The sequence below is a fragment of the Dermacentor andersoni genome, chromosome 1 (assembly GCF_023375885.2).
Source record: "Dermacentor andersoni chromosome 1, qqDerAnde1_hic_scaffold, whole genome shotgun sequence".
In the NCBI taxonomy this organism is placed as follows: Eukaryota; Metazoa; Arthropoda; class Arachnida; order Ixodida; family Ixodidae; genus Dermacentor; species Dermacentor andersoni.
In genome coordinates, this window is record NC_092814.1 from 206958761 (window position 1) to 206978687 (window position 19927).

The window sequence follows — 19927 nt, forward strand, 5'->3', positions numbered from 1 at the left end:
CGCCGTAGAGGATTCTGGATTAATTATGACGACCGGGAGTTCTTTAATGGGCACTCAAAGCACGGTACACAAGCTCCCGTCGAAATGCGACTTCCGCGGCCGGGAATCGAACCCGCGACCTCGTGCTCATCAGCGCAACGCCGTAGCTACGGAGCCACCCTGGAGGGTCGGGCCTAGTAAGAGGGATTCTAACAGATTTCTTGAAAAAGAAAGCAGTCGGGCACATGGTGTGGGCGTATACTCAGTGACATGTGAGTGATATTACTAAAGCGCCATTTGGGCGCTACTATTCAGAATAACTAGACTAAGCAACATAAAAACGTTGCCATCATGCCCATTTCTTTACAATAAATGCAGAACAGAAACTGCCTGCTGTTGTATGTCTTTATTAAAGAAACTTAAATATAGCAACAAGGAAAAAATACAACCGCAAATGTCTCACTCACAAACAATGACAGAGTTATTAACAAAAATATACAATGGCATGTAAACATCAGGCTCCTCCAGCAGCAGGAATGATACAGGACATTTCCTTCAGTGCTCTTAAATATTTGATTTGGTCTCGCCGATGGCGCGGCATTCTTTCCATAAGTGATAGATGTGATTTTCCATCATGCTCTTGTTTTATAATGCTGAACTGCTTACAGCAACCGTTGGTAGTTGCATTTTTTCCCCTGTAAGTCAGTTCTCCAAACATTGTGGATGTACTATGCATACATAGTGCAATCAGGAGCAGTGCCGACATGGAGTGTACAACACTCTGTCTTCGTTTCAACCTATGTTATTTCGAATTCTGATGGGGGCGTTGTGGAATTCGTGAAACGCTTTATGAGAAGGGAAGCGTATAGGTTGCTTTCCCTCTCCTGTGTCGCCAGGCCTGCCTCCAGGGACCGAAGGCCTCGAAGTAGTCTGGGTGTCAGGAAAAAGGACACCTCCAGGTCGTTGGCCTGGACCAGACGGTGTAGTTCCAGGCCTGGGGCGTTTCGAGCCATAGCCTGGTTGGTCTGGGAAAGGTTCTGGTGCAGGGGGCTGTGGACCAGGACCTGGCCCAGGTCTCGGTCTTGGTGGCCTAGGTGATGGCTCTCCAGGTTCACCGAATAGGGCTGTTCCAGGTGGCCTTCTTGGTGGTACTTGAGGCCTGACGTCAGTTGGTCTCTGGGGTCTAACAGGTGGTGCTGGACCAGGAACTTGAGGTCGAGGTTGAGGCCTGGGCGGTGGTCTTGGTCTACCCTGTCCGTATCCTGGTGGTTCAGGGAATGGTTGTGGTACAGGCTGTGGTATTTCTGGCCGTGTTGGTTCAGGGACATTCGGAAGGGGAGGTGGAACAGGAGGAAGTGGTCCAGGTGGTAGTGGCCGTCCGCCTGTTGCTGGTGGCCTGGGTCTTGTAGGGCGCTTGCTACCATATCCTGGACTGTCGGGAAAGCCTGATGGTGGAGCCGGAGGTGAGGGACCTGGAGTGCTCGGCGTTACTGGCGGTCGAGGTGGCGGTGATGGCTGCGGTGGTCTTGGACTAGGTCGCGGTATGGTCGGTGGTGGTGCTGGAAAACTCGGTGTGATACCTGTGCCTCCGGGTCCTTGTGGTATTTGTGGTGACACTGGACGGGATGGCCTGTATGGGGGTGGTGTAACAAATCCTGGAGATGGTGGGAATGAGGGAACTTGAGGCCTTGGAGGTGATGGCGTAGGAGCAGGAACTGGAAATCGAGAAGGTCCTGGAGGTGGCCTTGGAGTTGGCGGCTGTGGTCTTGGGCTGGTTGGTCCAGGTGGTATATAAGCTGGTGGCCTAGGTGTTGGTACTGGTCGGGGTGGTGGAGGTGGCCGTGGTGCAGGGGGCAGAGGTGATGGAGGTCTTGGTGGTGGCGTTGGCCGAGGTGGCTGAGGTGGACGTGGTGCAGGGGGCAGAGGTGATGGAGGTCTTGGTGGTGGCGTTGGTCGAGGTGGCTGAGGTGGACGTGGTGCAGGAGGCAGAGGTGATGGAGGTCTCGGTACTGGTACTGGCCGGGGCGGCGGAGGTGGCCGTGGTGCAGGGGACACTGGTGATGGAGGTTGTTGAGGTGGTAAATATGCTGGTGGCCTGGGTGAAGGAGGCCTTGTTGGTGGAGATGGGCGTGGTGGTGATGGTGGTCTTGGTACTGGACCAGGGGGTGTAGGAACGGGGCCAGGAGGTCTTGGGAGTTGAGGAGGACGTGGTTGAGCTGGAGGGACATATGCTGGGGGTCTGGGTGTAGGTCTTGGTTGTGCTGGGGGTCCTGGAGGTCTTGGAGATGGGAAGGGCTGTGTGGGTGTTGGTGGCGATGGGATTCGCGGTGGTCCTGTCGGCCTTGCTGGACCAGGCTCAGGATATAAAGCAACACCAGGAGTCGGGCGGGGCCTACCTCCTACTTGTGGTCTGACAGGTTGCTGATGAAATTCATGAAATTTTGAATGGGGTATATCAAATGCAGAAGGCCTCTGCCCTGCTGGTCGTCCTGGTTGAGCTGGACGCGATGGACCTGGTGGTGATGGTGGTCTTGGCTGAGGGAATTGCCCTGGAGTTGGTGGCGGGAAAGCTGGGGCAGATGGAGTGCCAGGTCTCGGAGGGGGTGGAGCAACTGGAGGTCGCGGAGGTGCTGGGGGTCTTGGAGGAGGCCCTGGTATTGGATATGGTGTTGGACCAGTGGGCCCTGGTGGTCTAGGCTGTGGGCCAGGTGATGGAGGTGCTGGGCGGCGACCTGGACCTGGAGGCGGTCGAGAGGGGGTTACGCCTTCAGGATACAATACTCTCCCTGGAGGTGGCCTTGGACGTGGGCGTCTTGCTCCATAACCAGGCGCCTCAGGGAAGTCCCCGGTACCTGGCCCAGGAGGCGGTGGTGTCACCAGTGGAGGGCCTCGCCCAGGTCCAGTCGGCACTTGAGGCCTTGGGTAGGTCGGAGTTGGAGGTGGCCTTGGTGATGGTACAGGAGTTGGTGAAGGAATAGGCCTTGGACCTGGTGGTGGTCGTGGCACGAAGGGGGGTCCTGGGGTTGGTCCTACCGGGGGCGGTGGTCCTGGAAATGGTTGTACAGGAGAAGGACCAGGATAAGGCCTGGGTGGTTGTGGTGTAGGGGTTGGTCGTATAGGAGGAGGGCCAGGATATGGTCTCGGTCCTGGTGGAGTGGGGCCAGGCCGCAGACCAGGAGTGGGTTGAGGTTGTGGAGGTGGTCGCGGTGCAGGAGGCGGCGGCGGTGGTACCAGAGGTCTAGGTGGAGGAGGAGGCCTTGGACTTGGAAACGGTTGTGGTTGCTGGCCAGGTTGTGGAAATCTTGGTGGTTGTTGGGGTCCAGGTATCTGTGGCCTTGGAACTGGTGGCGGTGCTGGAGATACTGGTGGAGGAGGCCGTGGTGCTGGTCCACCTGCCGGGGGTGATGGCCTAGGTCTTGGTCTTGTAGGTCTACCACCATATGACGGTGCTTCAGGAAACAGGGCTATTCCAGGTGGTGGCCTTTGTGGTGCTGGTGGTGCAGGAAACGCAGGTTGTGGTCTTTGGGGAGGTGGCGGTAGTGGTGTTGGTGGTCTCGTAGGTGGGGGCCGAGATCCAGGTCCAGGAGGTTGGCCTTGTGGACCAGGAGGGAATTGGGGCTGTGAAGGTCTTAGTGGTGGAGGAGGTGATGGTCGCGGAGCAGGTGGTCCTGGAAATATCGGAGGTGATGGGACTTGTGGAGGTGGAGGTCCTGGAGGCCGAAACGGTGGCGAGGGTGGCGGTGGAGGCGAAGGTCTAGGTGGCGGCCCTTGCGGAAACACAGCAGCTCCTGCCGATGGAGGTGGGGGTCGAGGCCTCGGTGGCCGTGAAGGGTAACCACCAATACCAGGAACCTGCCCTCCTCCAGTACCAGGTTTCACAGGCTGAGCCAAGAATTCATGAAACTTGTGATGTGGAATGTCATGAACAGAAGGCTTTGGTCTTCCGCCAGGCTGTGCAGGCCCTGGTGGACGTGACACTGGTGGTCTAGGTACCTGCGGTGGTGAAGGCGGCCTCGGTATCTGGGGAGGAATTCCAGGAATGCCAGGTGGGCCAGGCGGTGGCTGTGGTCGTGGAGGGAAAGGTCCTGGCACTGGTCGCGGGGATGGCTGTGGTAGCCCTGGACCTGGAGGCGTTGGTCTCGGTGTTATTGGTCCCAGTGGAGGTGAGGGAGGTCTCGGAGAAGGCGGAGGTGGTGGTCTCCGTGGGGGAGTTGGTACACCAGGTTCGCCAAATATGGCTGTCCCCCTTGACGGTGGAGGAGGTGGTCGTTTCCTGGATGGTTTTGAGGGATAGCCAGGAGTTTCTGGAAACTCATCCTCGTCTCTTGGTGGTCCTGGAAACGGTCCAGGTTGAAATGTCGGGGGTCCTGCTGGTCGAGGTGGCTGCGGTGGCCGTACTGCAGGTCTTGAAGTAGGTGGCCTTGGAGGGCCGCTTGGTATAGCGGGAAATGGTCCTGGCCCCGGTTGTGGGAAAGGAGGAGGCCTTGGGGGAGCTGGCGATGGCCCTGGCCTTGGTGTAGGCCTCGGCACGCCTCCAGGAATTGGAGATATACCGGGAGGTGGTGTGGGAAATGCTCCTGATCCCGCTGGCGGTGGCCTCCTACCAGGCGCTGGTGGAGAAGGGAACCTTCCGGGACCTGAAACAGTACAATTGATGAATAATATGTAATGATTTTAATACTATTAACACTCTAGGAAGGTTCCCTTGTATTAGGGTAGTTGAGGCACTTTACAAGGTCTGTCTGTATGTATGTATGTATGTGTCTGTGATGTGTGGTGCGCGACATGGTGCGGTGATCGGGATGGTCAGGAGCAGACGACAAGGAGTGCGTGCGCCGAGGCAAATTCCGTGCTGGAAGGAGAAAGACGACAACGCCGAAGGGCGTCCGGCACGTGAACGCGCGGCGCAAGAAAAACAACTAAAAGAAGAAAAGCAAACCAATTAGAAAAGACCACGGGGCATCAGGCAGCCAATCGGAGAATGCCTAATCGGCCAGAGAGAAGAAAAAGCGTGGTGCACTGGCAGAAGCGGGGGAGACGCAAAGAGACGCGGGGGAGACGCAGGGGAGACGCCGGGAGAGTTGCAGGAAGCGACGCCAGGAGGAGGTCAACCACCGGAGCGGGAGTTGAAGACGGGCCGTCGGGTTCCGGACCCGAGCCACCAGGACTTCACCCGACTGGGGCCTCCTGCCAGCCCGTTCCTGTGCGTCGCCCGTCTACCCGAGCGTGCCGCCAGCTGCTCAAGGCCGGTGAGCTTCCGCGCCCGTGGGCACGACGAGAACAGTCGGGCTACGGGCCCGAGTTCTACGCCATCTGCCCGGCCAGAACGCCGCCCCCGTCTGTCGTGCCGCCTGCTGTCCGAAGCCGGCGTTCGAGCTTCTGTGCCCGTGGGCAGGACAAGAGCAGTCGGGCTACGGGCCCGAGCTCTACACCCAGCTGCCCGGCCAGAACGCCGCCGCCGTCTACTCGTGCCACCAAGCCGCCTGCTTTACCTCTCCAAGCCAGAGCTGGCCAGCTCTGGTCGCCCGGTCAACCAACTTACACCACGACCTTTGGTGAGACCGGCGCCACTACTTTCGTCAGCTTGTCGCCGCGTCGAGACTGTTGTGTATCCCTGCCGCCGTGGCAAGCCCGGACTCGCGCACTAGTTAGCTCCATATTAGCCACAAGTGTGTTTCTTACTGCGATGATGTCTATTTGAGTGTTTCATTTATGTTTTCTATTTTCTTCTATTTCTTTTAAGCTTTTTTTGTTCCATTAAATGTTTGGGTGTGTGGTCGAAAAGAACGGCCATGTCCTCAATTGGGTTCTCGGAGGCTCCGCCTAAGAGAACCGTTAAAACATTTGAGTGCACGAACCTTTGCCCCCATATTAGGGTCATCACAATGTCATGTCAGATCATGAACAGCAGGTTGCCATTATCCCTCAAGAGAAAAGTGTATAACAGCTGTGTCTTACCAGTACTCACCTACGGGGCAGAAACCTTGAGGCTTACGAAAAGGGTTCTACTTAAATTGAGGACGACGCAATGAGCTATGGAAAGAAGAATGATGGGCGTAACGTTAAGAGGGGGATAAGAAGAGCGCAGATTGGGTGAGGGAACAAACGCGAGTTAATAACATCTTAGTTGAAATCAATAAAAAGAAACGGGGAGCATGGGCAGGGCATATAATGAGGAGGGAAGATAACCGCTGGTCATTAAGGTTTACGGACTGGATTCCAAGAGAAGGGAAGCGTAGCAGGGGGTGGCAGAAAATTAGGAGGACGGATGAGATTAATAAGTTTGCAGGGACAACATGGAAACAATTAGCACATGACCATGTTGGAGAAGTATGGGAGAGGCTTTTGCCCTGCAGTGGGCGTAGCCAGGCTGCTGCTGCTGCTGATGATGATGATGGTGATGATGATGTATGTGTCTCTAACCGTTTTCCCGCTGACTTGCGCCACTAAGTAGTCCATAGTCTCCATGTGATCAAGGAGCTGGGTTGTTAAATAATCATCGGATCGACTAGGGTCATGGGTATGTGACAATCGGTATGTGCCGCTCATCAGTTAGTCCGTCTCGCGCCTGCTTGTGTTACTGGTTTGTGCCACTGCCGTTTGTACTGCAGTTCAATGAATCTCACCCCAACTTCGATCATTAAGTATGTGAAGCTAGGCATGTGCCACGCTTCAATGAACCTCTTTGGTGTCGATTTCGGCCACTGGCTATGCGCAACTGGGTGTGTGCCGGTTTTCAATGACAAAAAAAAAGCCATTTTAATTTGACCAGTGGTGGGCGGATTCGACCCCGCGTCATATATATTGAGACAATCTTGCCTGAATGTGTATTCACGTAGGCGGCACGCGGGGTCTTTGCTGCGGCGGCGTTAGATGATGCGGCGTGTTCATAAGGAAACGCGAGAGAGCAGCTTGGCTGTGTTACGCACGCCTCATACAGGACGTGTTTTGACGGTTGCAATATGGTGTCTCGTTAGATAGTTTCAATGATAATCGCATTAACGCCTACGTTCATCATGAGATGGGTCATGCCAGGTTTTTTATTTTGTTCAAGCACTTCCCTTTTGGTTTGACTGCTATAAAAAGCTAAGGGAAGTGACTGGAACCTGTTGTAGCCAGTTATATGTGCGGCTTGACTGACTTGACTTGTCTGTACTGATAGTTTTATTTTGGTTATCACTGATATTAAACTACGAATGTCTGTCAAAACGGAGGAAAAAAGTGAAAAGGAAGATGGAACTGAAATTAATTTTTGTTCCTTGCTTTGAGCAGAGGAAAGAGAAGGCAGGTATCCAGGAAATTAAGCAAAGGATGCTACACCAGAAGTCGGAATTTATCGTGCTTGCTAGCTCGTACGCCTAACTGAGAGAAAAACTGCCAATTGCCTTTTTTGTTCTCCTACATAGCTGCCGATTCCGCAATCACAGTATGACACCTCAATTCCTCGAGCGTGCAATCAATCATGAATTATGTTTTAATGTGAACGAATTCAAAAAGCATGCCAATTTTTGTGGCGTAGTATTTGTATACAAGGAACCTCTGTATGTCACGAAAATCGGGGGGGGGGGGGGGGGGGGGGGTGAGGTGTTACGTGGAATCACTAATGCGTTGGCCGGTGCTGTACAGGTGAAGCTGCATTGTGATCCTCTTGTCGAAAGCTTTAGACGAGGGGATATCAGAGTCATTAAATGGATGACAGAGGGCGCTGCGCGCTAATGGAAGCTAGGAGGAGGAGGAGAAATAGACGGAAAGACAGGGAGGTTAGCCAGTTCTCAGACCGGCTGGCTACCCTGTACTGGGGATGGAAGCTAGGGTGCCTGGTATAGCATGCAGGTACCCTAGTAGGAGCGACAGCACGGGACTAGGCGTTTTGTCCATTGTGCAATGCGGAGGAGCGCAAAGGGAAAACGGAAAGAATGATTTATGCGACGGGCGTCCAGCTTTAGCGAGACCCAGCCATTGTGTGCTTTGCGATCACGCGACCAGGATCACCGGCGCATGCGTCAACGGCTTTTTGACCACTACCTCCAATTTTGGTGACGAGCAGGCATAACTTGTAAACAAATCTATGCCATATACGCCAGGAAGCCGCGCTCCACATGGCGCGCATTTCAATAGGGTCCCTTTAAAAGATGATATAATTGGTGATTTTTGGCGCCTTCAAGGAATTATCACCCGACACTGTATAGTTACTTGGCCGGCATCTATATGATAAAGCAAAAAAAGAAAAAAAAAGCGGGATGCACTATTTTTGTGTCAGTACGCTTCCGGCATGCCACAAGACACATTTTCGGACCCCTGCTCTTTCTAATTTACATTAATGGCCTTCGTACAGACATCTATTCTAATATTCGATTGTTAGCAGATGACTTCGTCCTTTATCGTCCCATAAGAAACACTTTCGACATTGACATGCTTCAAAATGATCTCAAACGTATTGAATCATGGTGTAACGAACGGCTAATTCCTTTTACACACAAAAAAAGCATCATTGGTTTTCTTCCATCGTAGACGGCATCACCAATCAGCGAAATACCAATGAAATATACGGCTCCGAAATGTCATCCGTTGAATCATGTAAATACCTCGGCATAACCATTTCAAACACACTAACTTGGTCACGTCATGTAATTAACATAGCCAATACCGCGAATCGCACCCTTGGTTTTCTTCGCCTGAACTTACGACTCGCTTCCCCATCAGTGAAGTTACTAGCTTGCATTAGATGTGTCCGCATTAAGTTAGAATACTCATGCTCTGTTTGGGATCCTTATCAACTTAACCTATGTAATACACTTGTATCAGTTCAGAATCATGAAGTCTGCTTTATTTATTCTGAATACTCTTATCACGGCAGCGTTTCCGAACTTATAACCCGTGCCGCTCTTACTAATCTAGAATCACAACGTCATATCTCTAGACTGTATCTTTTTCATAAATGTTATCACATGTCAATTTACATTTCAGTCATATTGCCAGCTCATGGCTAGTCCAGCCGTGTAAACCATATTAAAACACTATATACTCTCGCGACACGGACTAAACCGCCCACCTACGCCCATGTTTTGTGATAACAGCAAGGAAATCGAACGGTCTGCCTGCGAACGCCGTCCACCACTCCGACCTATATCATTCAAAGAACGTTCTACAGTCACTGTTTCTTACTCAGCCCCTCCCTCACGTAATACCCCTCTCTGGGGCCTTTGAGGTACAACGAAGGAATAAACGAATAATGGCTAGCTAAATTCTAATGACGCCAAAAACGTATTTACAAAATCTGCAGAAGCCACGGCGGCCGCATTTCGATGGAGGCGAAATGAAAAAAAAAAATCTCGTTTACTTAGATTTACGAGTATGTGCACCTTAAATGACCCCAGAGGGGCAAAATTATTCTGGATTCCCCCTCTACGGTGTGCCTCATAATCGGATTGCGTTTTCGGCACGTAAAATCCCAGAATCTACTTTTAGAAACTTTTGTTTAGAAACTCAGCAGGAAGCAAGTACACTTTGTATATAAATATGGCAAGGTCCCTATAAAGTCTGCGGTAAAGTTCTAAAGCCTGCAATGAATTGCAAACATTCTAATAAACTTTGCAAGAGCTGTAGCGGGATCCCTTCTCAATGCGTCTAATGGTTGTTATGTAAACTTGTGCAGAGCGACCTATGTGAAAGCTCCAGTATCAGCGAAACATTGCATATGAAGATATGCACGGGCCTTTACGGATTTGCTTTTGCGTAATGCTCTTATTGATGTATGGCTACTAGAACATTTCATATAATTCTACTGGAATTTCTTGAGGACACAATAACTCGGCAAATTCTAGTGAGATGCAACAGGTCTGGTATGGGAAGTTGGGTGGCATAGATTCCGTGTAGCGGCATGTCATCCGCGAGTGACACGGTGTGCTGAAGGAAACTCACATCCCACCGCAACGGTGAGCAGAATGTTGTACTGCAATGGGCGAAGAAACTGGTCAATGAATTGAAGCAGAACTGCGAAAAAACGGGACATAAAGTGCTGTTGACTGGTAGGACACCACAATTTGGTGTGTTTTGACCTTTCTGGTCTACGGAATACTTGTCATAATAATAAAGCCGCGCGTATGCCTTCCTCGTGTCGCCAAGGCGACTGTGTAAAGGAGGTTCACTGGAAAAGGGCACATTGATACTGTGCATGGCTGCTTGCATTATGTATAGCGTCGGTACCTTCCGTGCACGTCGGTCAGAGGAAGGTGCGCATCTCAGAAATTGGCCTGGAATTCGACCATTTCCGGACGTCAACAGCCTGCGTCTCTAGTGGTCGCAAGCTGCGAACAAACGTGTTTACTACGAGAGTGTCTCACTTTTTCGAGCCTCTCAGACAACGAAGCGTGAATGCCCCAATGGAACCTATTGTACACGCCCGTACCCCGCTATATGCGCATGAAAGGAACCGTTTCTTGCGGCGAACGAACTCTTCTAAATTGCATGCGTTTTTTTTTTAAGTTTAGGAGTAATTAGAAATCGCCAAGTTTAAAGGCATCCTTTCGGATGGAATGAAAACTATTTGTGAAGAATATACTGCATAAAACAGAGGCGCTTGTCTCGCATGAAAATGAAGTTTTTACAGTTTCGCTGTTTTCGCAAGTTGCTAAGTCAAGCGCTATGTTATGATTACGGTTACGCGATTTCGTTTCTCCTTTTTTTCTTTTTTCTTTTTCTAAAGCTCTGAGCAATTTTGGGGGTTCTTGTTTTCAGAATATATCTTTCCAGATTAACTTTCGCCAGTTTATTTCGGTCGGTAACTTTATTGCGTATAGCTTACCGGTTCATTAGATGGATATCTGGCTAACTAATTTTCATGACGCTGTGGCATGCCGCATAGCTGCAGATGCTGTTGTTCAGCATAAGCGCATCCAGTACACAGAATACCAGTTTTATATAAAAGAAAGTTTAGCGAGGTCACAACGTTGGTGTGACTCTCTGAGATGTAAGAGTAAGTGCTTTTGAGATTCGAACACGAATAAATACTTTGTTGGTAACATATAATACGTGCAGACCTCTGACAACAAAAAAAAGAAAAAAAGAAAAAGAAAAAAAAAGATGACTAGATAGCTACCACCAGGTCTTACGAGCCATCGTAGAAGGAACTTTGAATATTCAAGGACGCAAATAAGAAAACGTATGGAAATAAGATGAAAATATGACACGTTCTTTGCTTTCGAGCGCACGATATGCTCCCAGCTGAGCGCCCACTTAACGTCTTATAGCTCTCGGGTGAGCTTGCGTCTACTGGACCTCTGCGGTGAAAACCAAACAGTGGACAAAAATCAGCATACATTTTTCGTTCTTGCATTTAAAAAAGCCTTGGGGGACGCTTAAGCTTCGCCTTCAAGAGTGGAACGCGATAGCGCTATCTGGCCCCGTTGATGCCGACACCGACACCGGATGTTCTACGACACGGGGCCTGATAGAAAACTATGGTGGGCTGATCCCGGCAGAAGTCCGGCGCAGGGCAATGGCTCATACCCCCGTAAGCAAGGGAAAAGGGGTTTGTGTTTGTTTCCGCGTAAAAAAAAAAAATGTTTTCTCGCCGTGTTGCTCAGCTCCGACCCTGACCTGCAGGCCGAGGTCATCGAGAGAGCTGAAGAAGCCGCCCGGGCCCAGGGGCTCGTGGCTGCCTAACAACAAGGTCATCCGTCAATGCCTTGTTTTTCAATAAAGTCTTTACTCACTCACTCACTTCTCGTATATTAAAATTATTTTCTCGCATATTCAAGGCACTATCATGTCTGTAGGCTGCGTGTAAGTCAAATTGTATCGCTACCGAGCCGTTCTCTGCCGTCCTCGAATACGCTTCACTTCCCTCGGAACTCATTCTGTAACTGTAATATAGACAACCGGTTATCTGCCCTACACAATACATGTCCTGTAAAGCTCCATTTCTTCTTCTTAATCTCTGCTACAATGTCGGCTGCGCTCTTTTGCTCTCGAATTCACACCGCTGTCTTCCTGTCTCTTAACGTTACGCCTAACATTTTTCGTTCCTTCGCTCGATGCGCGGTCCTTAGCTTCTTCTCAAGCTTCTTTTTTAACCTCCAAGTTTCTTCCTCATATGTTAGTACCGGTAGAATACAATGGTTATACACTACTTTTATTTTGAAGGAAAAGCGGAAAGCTGCCGGTCAAGACTTGGTAATGCCGCGCGTATGCGCTCCGAGTGATTTTTATTCTTCTGCACGTTATTCTTCAAACTTACTATTGATACTATTCCGGCTAAGCTCCTTAATAATTCGTTGGAAGTCATCTCCGGGGTTGCTGAATATGGCAATATAGTCTGCAAACCTCCGATCGCTGAAATGCTCCCCGCTGCTCCTCACACTTGTCTTCCAGTCTAAGTGCTCAAATGCGTGTTCTAAGCATGCAGTGAATATCATTGGAGAGATCGTGTCTCCATGCCTGGCCCCCTACTTATTCGCAATTTTTGCGCTAATCCTGTGGAGGAGTAGGGTAGCCTTGTAATCATTACATAGATATTTTCTAAGACATTTACGTATGCTTAATGCATTTCTTGATTACGCAGTGCCTCCATAACTGGCGGTACCTCTGCTGAATGGAATACCTTTTCGTAATATGTGCGAGCCAATAAAGGTTGGTTATTCTCCGCAGATTTCGCAATTACTTGACTGGTGGCATCGATTTAATCAGTTGTTGAATATTCTTTTCTAAAGCCAGCCTATTATCGCGGTTGATTGAAGTAGGACGTCGCCCTGATTCTATTACAGATCACCTTGGTGAACAATTTGTACATTACCGAAAACAAGCTAGTCAGCCTATAATTCTTCAATTTCTTTAACGTTGCCCTTTTAGAAATCCCTTTAAAAATAGAAATTCATATTGTTCTGTTATTACTGCAGCATGCTTCGTTTTGTTGTTCTCGTGGGGGCATGGATGACGCACTCACGAAAATTTGCCCTTCGTAATCAGGACCGTGCTTTTACTGCTAGTCATTGTCTCGCATTTTTCTCTTTAACAACAATAGAATAGACCTCATACCAACAATTTTGCCTACAGATGCACAGAGAAATGCTTGGCTGGTGATGCAACACATTGTATTCTCATTAGGAGACTGGGATATTTCGAGCAGCTCCTATCCTAAAAAAAAAAATAATTCACGAAGGCTAGCAGTTCTCATCTTTGAATAATCCTTCGATTAATTTACCAGATAGCGTTACATTTTTCTATCATTACTGCGAATCAAAGCGTTGTCGAATGCTCGCGGCTTCATGTGGCTATTCATGGCTAACGGCTTATGACTGCACAGAGTAGAATGGTCTCACTTAAAGTTGGAACTTGTAAATTTCGAACAGTCAGTTTTTTTTCACCTTTTTCAATTTTTGATTTGCGTTATACTAGCAGAAACACCAAAGAATGCTTTACCTGGTGGCGGCCTCTCAGGCAGCCTTCCCTCTGGATAAAGTGCTACTCCCGGCGGTGGCCTAGGACGCGGTCTCGCTGGTCTTGAGGGGTAACCGGGGGTTTCCGGAAATTCAGGAGGGGAGGGTGGTGGACCAGCAGGAGGAGGTTGCCGAGGTGGTGGTCCCCTCGGCGGTGGTGGTGGGGCAGGAAATCCCGGTGGTGCCGGTGGCCTTGGTGGGCGGCCGGGCCCTGGCGGTGGAGCTCCTGGTCTGGGTGGAGCTGGTATTGGGAAACTTGGCGGTGATGGAGGCCTCAGAGGACGACCGGGCCCTGGTGGCGGAGGACCTGGTGGTGGTGGCCCGAAAGGAGGACCACCTGGTCTTGGTGGTGCTGGTATTGGATAGCTTGGAGGTGGCCGTGGTGGACGGCCAGGCCCCGATGGTGGACCGCCTGGCCTTGGTGGTGTGGGCGAGGGATATCCTGGTGGGGACGGTGGCCTCAGTGGTCGGCCGGGTCCTGGAGGAGGAGGACCTAGTGGAGGCGGTCCTGGTGGAGGTGGTCCCCCTGGAGGACCGCTCGGTCTTGGTGGCGCTGGTATGGGGTAGCTCGGAGGAGGCGGTGGCCGTGGTGGGCGACCAGGCCCTGGTGGAGGACCACTTGGTCTTGGAGGAGCTGGTGCGGGGAAGCCTGGTGGAGACGGCGGCCTCAGTGGGCGACCAGGCCCCGGCGTAGGAGGTCTTGGTGGAGGAGGGCCCGGCGGAGGAGCGCCCGGTCTTGGTGGAGCTGGTATGGGAAAGGTTGGCGGTGAAGGGGGGATGAACGGCCCTCCCGGTGTTGGTGAAGGTGGTCGTGGCTGTGGTCCTGGTGGCCTCTGTCCTGGTACCCCAGCCCCAGGGAATAGCGTACCTCCTGGTCTTGGTGCTTTGGGTCCTGTGACAAGGAACTCGTGGAACTTGTGATGTGGTATGTCAGAAGGCTTTCGTCCACCAGTGACTGGCCCGCGCGATGGAGATGGAGGTCTGGCTGTCCCAGGGGGAGCAGGAATACCAGGTGTCGTTGGCCTGGGAGGCCCCGGCGCTGAGGGACCTATGCCTGGCTGAAAAAAGCCTGGTGGTGGCGATGGAGCCGGCAGTCGAGGAGGCGCTGGGGGACGCGGTGTCCCCGGAATCGGAAAACCACCCGGCCTAGGAGGCTGAGGAGGTGAAGGCGGGGGTCTCCCTTCAGGGAATAGAGCCACTCCGCGAGGAGGAGAGGGCAGAGGACCAGGAGGTCTGGGAAAAGGGTATGGGGACGGTGCCTGAGGGCGGGACAAGGATGGAGGTCTTGGAGGTGCAGGGGCGGGTGGAGGGCCTGCTGGAAACCTTGGCGGCTGGGGCAAGGGCCCGATACCAGCTCCTGGACCCGGAGGAGAGGGAGGAGGGCGCCTCGGTGGCCCATATCCAAAACCTTCCCCTGGTGGACCAGGAGTTACAGATGGTTCTCCCGGACGGGGCTTCGCCACTCCAGTTTGCACATCGAATGAAATACCACCCGCGCCTGATGGTGGCCTAGCAAACGGCGGAGGGGGCGCTGGAGGAAAACGGCTGATGCTGGGAGCTGGTGGCCTAGGAGCTGGCGGCCTAGGAGCTGGTGGCCTAGGAGCTGGAGGTCTTGGAGCCGGTGGCCTTGGAGCCGGAGGCCTTGAAATAGGCGGCCTGGGCGCAGGTGGTGCTGATGGGGGAAGCGGTGGTCGTGGCAACTGGGGTGTCTTATCCGCAGGAATGAGAACCCCAACAAATTTGGGCGGTGAGGGGGCTTCTGGCTGTGGTGGAGGCCTTGGTCTTGGTGGTTGCCGTGGAGGAGCTGGTGGCAAGTCAATAGTGTTGATAGGATAGCCGCTGAATACTGGTGGCCTTTGAGGTAGGTCAGGTGGTTCATACTCTAGAACGGGACCAACAATGTCTGGCTCGAGTACGTTACTGGGCGGTAGAAGCGGTCCCTCAGGCCTTCCATACCCGCCTGTTCCTCGGGATGGTGAAGGAGGCTTCTGCGGCCCCTTGGGTGGCTCGAACGGTTCCCCGAACAAAGCAGTTCCCGGTGGCCTCCGCGGAGGGGTGGTCGGTCCAGGAGGAGCCACAGGCTGACCGGGTTGTCCTGGTGCGGGCCTTGACGGCGGAGGTGACGCGGCCCCGCCGCCCCCCGGTGGCCTTCCCTGCTGGAAAGGTCGAACTGGCTGATTATGAAACTCGTGAAAAGCCTCGTGTGATGGGAAAGGCCTGGCGACATTTGTTTGGGCTGCTTCTTCTAGGTCTTCGTATAAGCTTTCGACGAAGCGCGCCAGCCGTACCGTCACGTCTTCTTCTCTTCTTGCTTCGCCGTCATCGTGCTGTGGCTCTGCCCCGACGGCGACCAAGAGGCAGAAGAACAAAGCCACAGCAGAGGCATGTGGTATCTGAAACAGTGGTGAAGACAATAAATATTGCCTGTTTGCAATGCTATTGTGTGCAAATGAATGATATTTTCAGTGTCAGATGAGGAACTTGTTATTGCTGGTCGCGAACGCCCTTGTAACTGAAAGTTCTGTGCAATGCAATGGCACGCTTGTTGGCTGCTGGTAATTACAACAGAACGGCGTCCAGGCGTTCGTCGCACCTACTCAGGGGGATATGTGTGCCGTGCATGCCTGCATCCTGTACCTTCTTAGTTCTGTTATATGAAAGGGTGAACTTGAGCTATTTCAAGACAATTTGCATTAAGAAAGACCGTCCCAACCTTTAGGATGATTTGCTTTAGATCAAGTGGAAATACAAAACCTTACCATTGCCAAAGATATTGTTGCAGTGAAAAACGTAAGAGTGAATATTTTCAGCCAGCACGACATCTCACATAAAGAAAATTCACATGTGCAGAGAATATACCACGCTGCATCAATGCCAGCATGCATAGTAAAGGACTCTGTACAGGAAGTACAAGAACAACTGATATGCGTGTCCCAATAACTTAAATTGACCGAAATCATGACACATCTCGCCTCCGGATTCACTCAGCCATGAGACGAAACAAGATGTCCTGCGATTTCGCGTAACCATTAACAGCAGAATTGTTTTGGAAGTTCGTTCGGGGAAGGGATCCATGAGTTAATTAAATACGTGCCACTTTATTCCTGTCCTAGACAAAGGGATTGTGTTGCACGTTTGTATACGCCGACGAAGGATTTGCAGTCGGCGAAAAAAAGAAGTTACCTTTCCCAGCCTTGATGCCAAGCCTCAATATTAATGGTACACTGCACCGTTCTCGCGCCCAAACGAAGGTTGTTATGCATATCACTTCCTGCCTGCCTCTGAGTGACCGAACTGAGTCGTTTTGCCGACGGCGCGCACGACCAACTTTTGATCCCGGGTGTATTTTAACATATATATATATACTGAACTTTTTTGCTCGACTTTGCTTGCCAGTGGTTACTGCTCGAATCAGCCGGGTCGTTGTAAGTGGTATGAACGCTCTGAAATTTCTCCTGTCCCTGCTGCATTACAAGTAAATCCTTTATTTCCATAGTTATGTAATAGTGTATAGCCTCCCGGCAGTCAGTGCTGCTATACGTGGGCTCGGCACTATAGTATTAGGTGTAGTGTGCCGACCTCACAGGCTATAAGCGGATCAATTAGTCGGGATCAACACGATAGACCGCTTTGCATTCTCGCACCGTTTGCGCCGTAATTCGTCTCATCACATCAACGGATGAGGGACCGCGTCCGTTATTTTACCTTCCTGCAAGACGGATACCTCTTTTCGTCTGCTCCAATATCACCGACGCACCGTCGGCTTTAATGGTCGTCGGCATGCGGCGCAGTAGAGAACTGATTGCCACTCGATTTCGCGCACAAGTTCAAAGAGATCGAGACTGTCTGTTGAGCGCCCACATAACTGCCAGGCGCAGCCGCCATATTCGCAATCGCACCGGCGATTCGTGGGGCCGCGCATCAATTCCCCTGCGACCTTCGCGCTCGTCCGTGCGTGCTGCCTCGTGCTTCGTGCTTTTCTTCCTTGCCCCTTTCTCTCTCATAAGCACGCGCACAGCGCATCATATACAGCGCACCGTGCTTTGGCAGAAGGATCGCGGCCAGGCCAGGGATAATTATCGGGCCATGCGCGCGAGCCGGTCGCTGCGGGCGGCGCTGGGCGCCATAGGTCGCGCCGGCCCATGCAGCAGGTTCGCCGTCGTCCCAACCTTGAAGCTCGCGCATCGAGCGCGTTCCCAATAATCTTGGCCGAATCTCGGCCAGTTCGTCGTTGACTGCACCGGACCAGACGGCAGCGGTATCCCACGCGCGGCTGCCGGCGCTTCGCGACGCCGGCTGCAGCGTTGCCTGTGAATGGACAGGGCCGCATGCGGCGCCGCGGCCGGGTCCTTCACGCAGCAGGTGTCGCCGCGGGCCGAGATGCGCGCAGAGCGGGCGAGGACGCGCCACCGGTGCTCGGCCGCGTCGCGAGAGCGCCCTTGTGTCTTTGGGGCAAAGGAAGAGACAGCCTGCCTTTCCAAGGTCCTTGGACTCTCACATGCCTCCTTTCTATCTACCTTCCGGCCAAGAAAAATTGCCAGCCTCTTCGCGCCTGCTTGGACAGTGGCGCGAGAAAGAGCTTTGGCGTTGCAAGCGCGCTGCGCATGCGCAGTCACGGAGGCTTATCACACTATCGTGACTTCCACGCGGTCGTTGCCAAGTGCACAGTCGGTTGAATTTTAACGGATTATTAAAGTGTGTCTATCGCTGCCCCCCCCTCGAGTTCCGCGGGTGGTGCTGTGCGCGTATTGGCAATAAGCAGACGCGTTGAATTTTCGAGTATGTAACGATGAAACAACTTACACCCACAGGTCTTGGCCGAAACGCGCGAATTTGATATTTGAATAATTTTCGCATACGTCTACCGTAAACCTTTTAATGCCGTCTATTACGGCTTCGCGATGTATTTTCTCCTCCTCAATCTTTATTTTGCGTTCCACATGATTAGGTAACGAGCACAAGGATGTACATACGCAGTCACGACAGTCACGCTCTTCTGGATTGAAGTAACACCAAAATGTTATTTCATATGAGATATGCACGAGCGCCGATACGCGTGATAAATCCCCCTCGATATCTCGCGGTAGCAGAAGCGCGTATTAATTTAAAGGTGGGGAAAGAAGTACCAAGCGATCAAGGAGGCTTACGCAATGGCAGAAAAAGCGTCGGAAGACTTGCGTTAACTTTTGGCTTTCAAATTCAATGGCGCCGTCCAGCGTAGAGTGCAAGGGAAGCATTTATTCAGTCTCAAGGAAAAGAAAGCCATTAAAACCGGACGCGAACAGCTACTCTTGCTTCGTTGTGCGCTATGCGGCGCTTTTTCTTCCTCAGTATGTGAGGAAATATTTTTTCTTCATTTTGCGTATTCAAGCGCTCAGTACTTAAATGGCCTATTTAGTTTTCTTTGTTTCTTTATGTATGCAAATATTCTTCCTTGTACTGGACACAAGCTCACCACACATTCTCTTTAGCTGCGTTCTCCGAAAAAAAAATATTGAAGGGGTCTCGAGAACCCGGTAATGAAAGGGAGCGTGGGTGAAGCAAGGAAGGAAGACTGTGTGTTCTTTTTTTTTTTTACGTAAGTTGTCAATTACTATGTCACCTATGCATTTAAACATCACGAAACCCCAATGAAGGCAATGTCGGGTGAAGACTCTACTTGACCAACGGCTTTGTCGTGTGAATAACTGGACTTCCTATACCTGTTTTGGGAGATGCGTGCGTACCTATCTTGCTCTGGGTGAGAAAGTAATGCCTATGACCTGTGGTCTGCTGTTTAGCTACTACGAGATGATGTTAAAGGGGCACTAAAGAGAAAAATGAGTTCTTCTGGATTAGTATATTACCCTTGCACAATATCAGAAACACCACTTCTTATCGCGAAGAGACGATTAGCAAGCCAGAAAAGGCGCAAAAACAAAACACGAGTGGCGCCGTTACCCTGAAGTTCCCGCACCATTTCGGCGTGACGTCGTGGATTTTCACGGCATCTGCTAGGGCCTAGTTAATGGTTTTTCGGTAAACATCGGCTATACCTTAGGTTCTAAAGGAGCCAAAGACTGAATATGGCGAGCTTCGGTAACATTTACTGAGCCAACGCTGGCCCAAATACGAAAAAAAGAAATGGTCTGGAATCAGTGACGTCATACTGACGTACCAGCGTTGAAGTTTCGGTGCGAAATAATAATAAAAAGAAAGAACCTTGAACTTTATTTTCTCTTTTAATAATCTTCTTACTAATGTAAACTTAACAGCAATAGCGTTTTTTAAAAATTCTTCATCATTCTAAACCGATTTTGTGTTTCACTTTAGTGGTACCGTTAATTGCACAATAACGAGCTCGTACATTTCGTAAATCTCAAGAGAGTTCGTTTAGCGGTCATAAAACAAAAACACAAGTAACTCAGAAAAAAAAAAAGGAAGAGAAAACGTGTCAAAATGGATGCCTGCTATCCGCGTAATAAGGCCAGCGTATAAATGATGATGTGGCTTCGGAAGTTGGGAAGATCCAG

At 51.3% G+C, this 19927-nt stretch overlaps 1 protein-coding gene across 1 annotated transcript; it reads right to left on the bottom strand.

Annotated features, from left to right (window-relative positions):
• Nucleotides 1-366: 366 nt before the first annotated feature.
• LOC126547006 (uncharacterized) lies at nucleotides 367-17300 on the bottom strand. Its single transcript, XM_072288194.1, has 5 exons — nucleotides 17277-17300; nucleotides 14202-15808; nucleotides 13520-14160; nucleotides 9901-9972; nucleotides 367-4616 (listed from the first exon to the last, which is right to left on the bottom strand). The coding sequence occupies exons 1-5, from the start codon at nucleotides 17298-17300 to the stop codon at nucleotides 772-774; spliced, it is 6189 nt and encodes a 2062-aa protein (XP_072144295.1). The 3' UTR covers nucleotides 367-771.
• Between the last annotated feature and the right edge of the window lie 2627 nt (nucleotides 17301-19927).

Bases quoted from the DNA above. Each gene is read 5' to 3' on its own strand.
- LOC126547006 (XM_072288194.1), bottom strand. From the start codon at position 17,300: ATGGCGGCTGCGCCTGGCAGTTAT. The intron at 15,809-17,276 runs GTGGGCGCTCAA...CCACTGTTTCAG, and splicing joins CGGCTGCGCCTGGCAGTTAT to ATACCACATGCCTCTGCTGT. The intron at 4,617-9,900 runs GTGAGTTTCCTT...GTACTGTTTCAG, and splicing joins GCTCACCGTTGCGGTGGGAT to GTCCCGGAAGGTTCCCTTCT.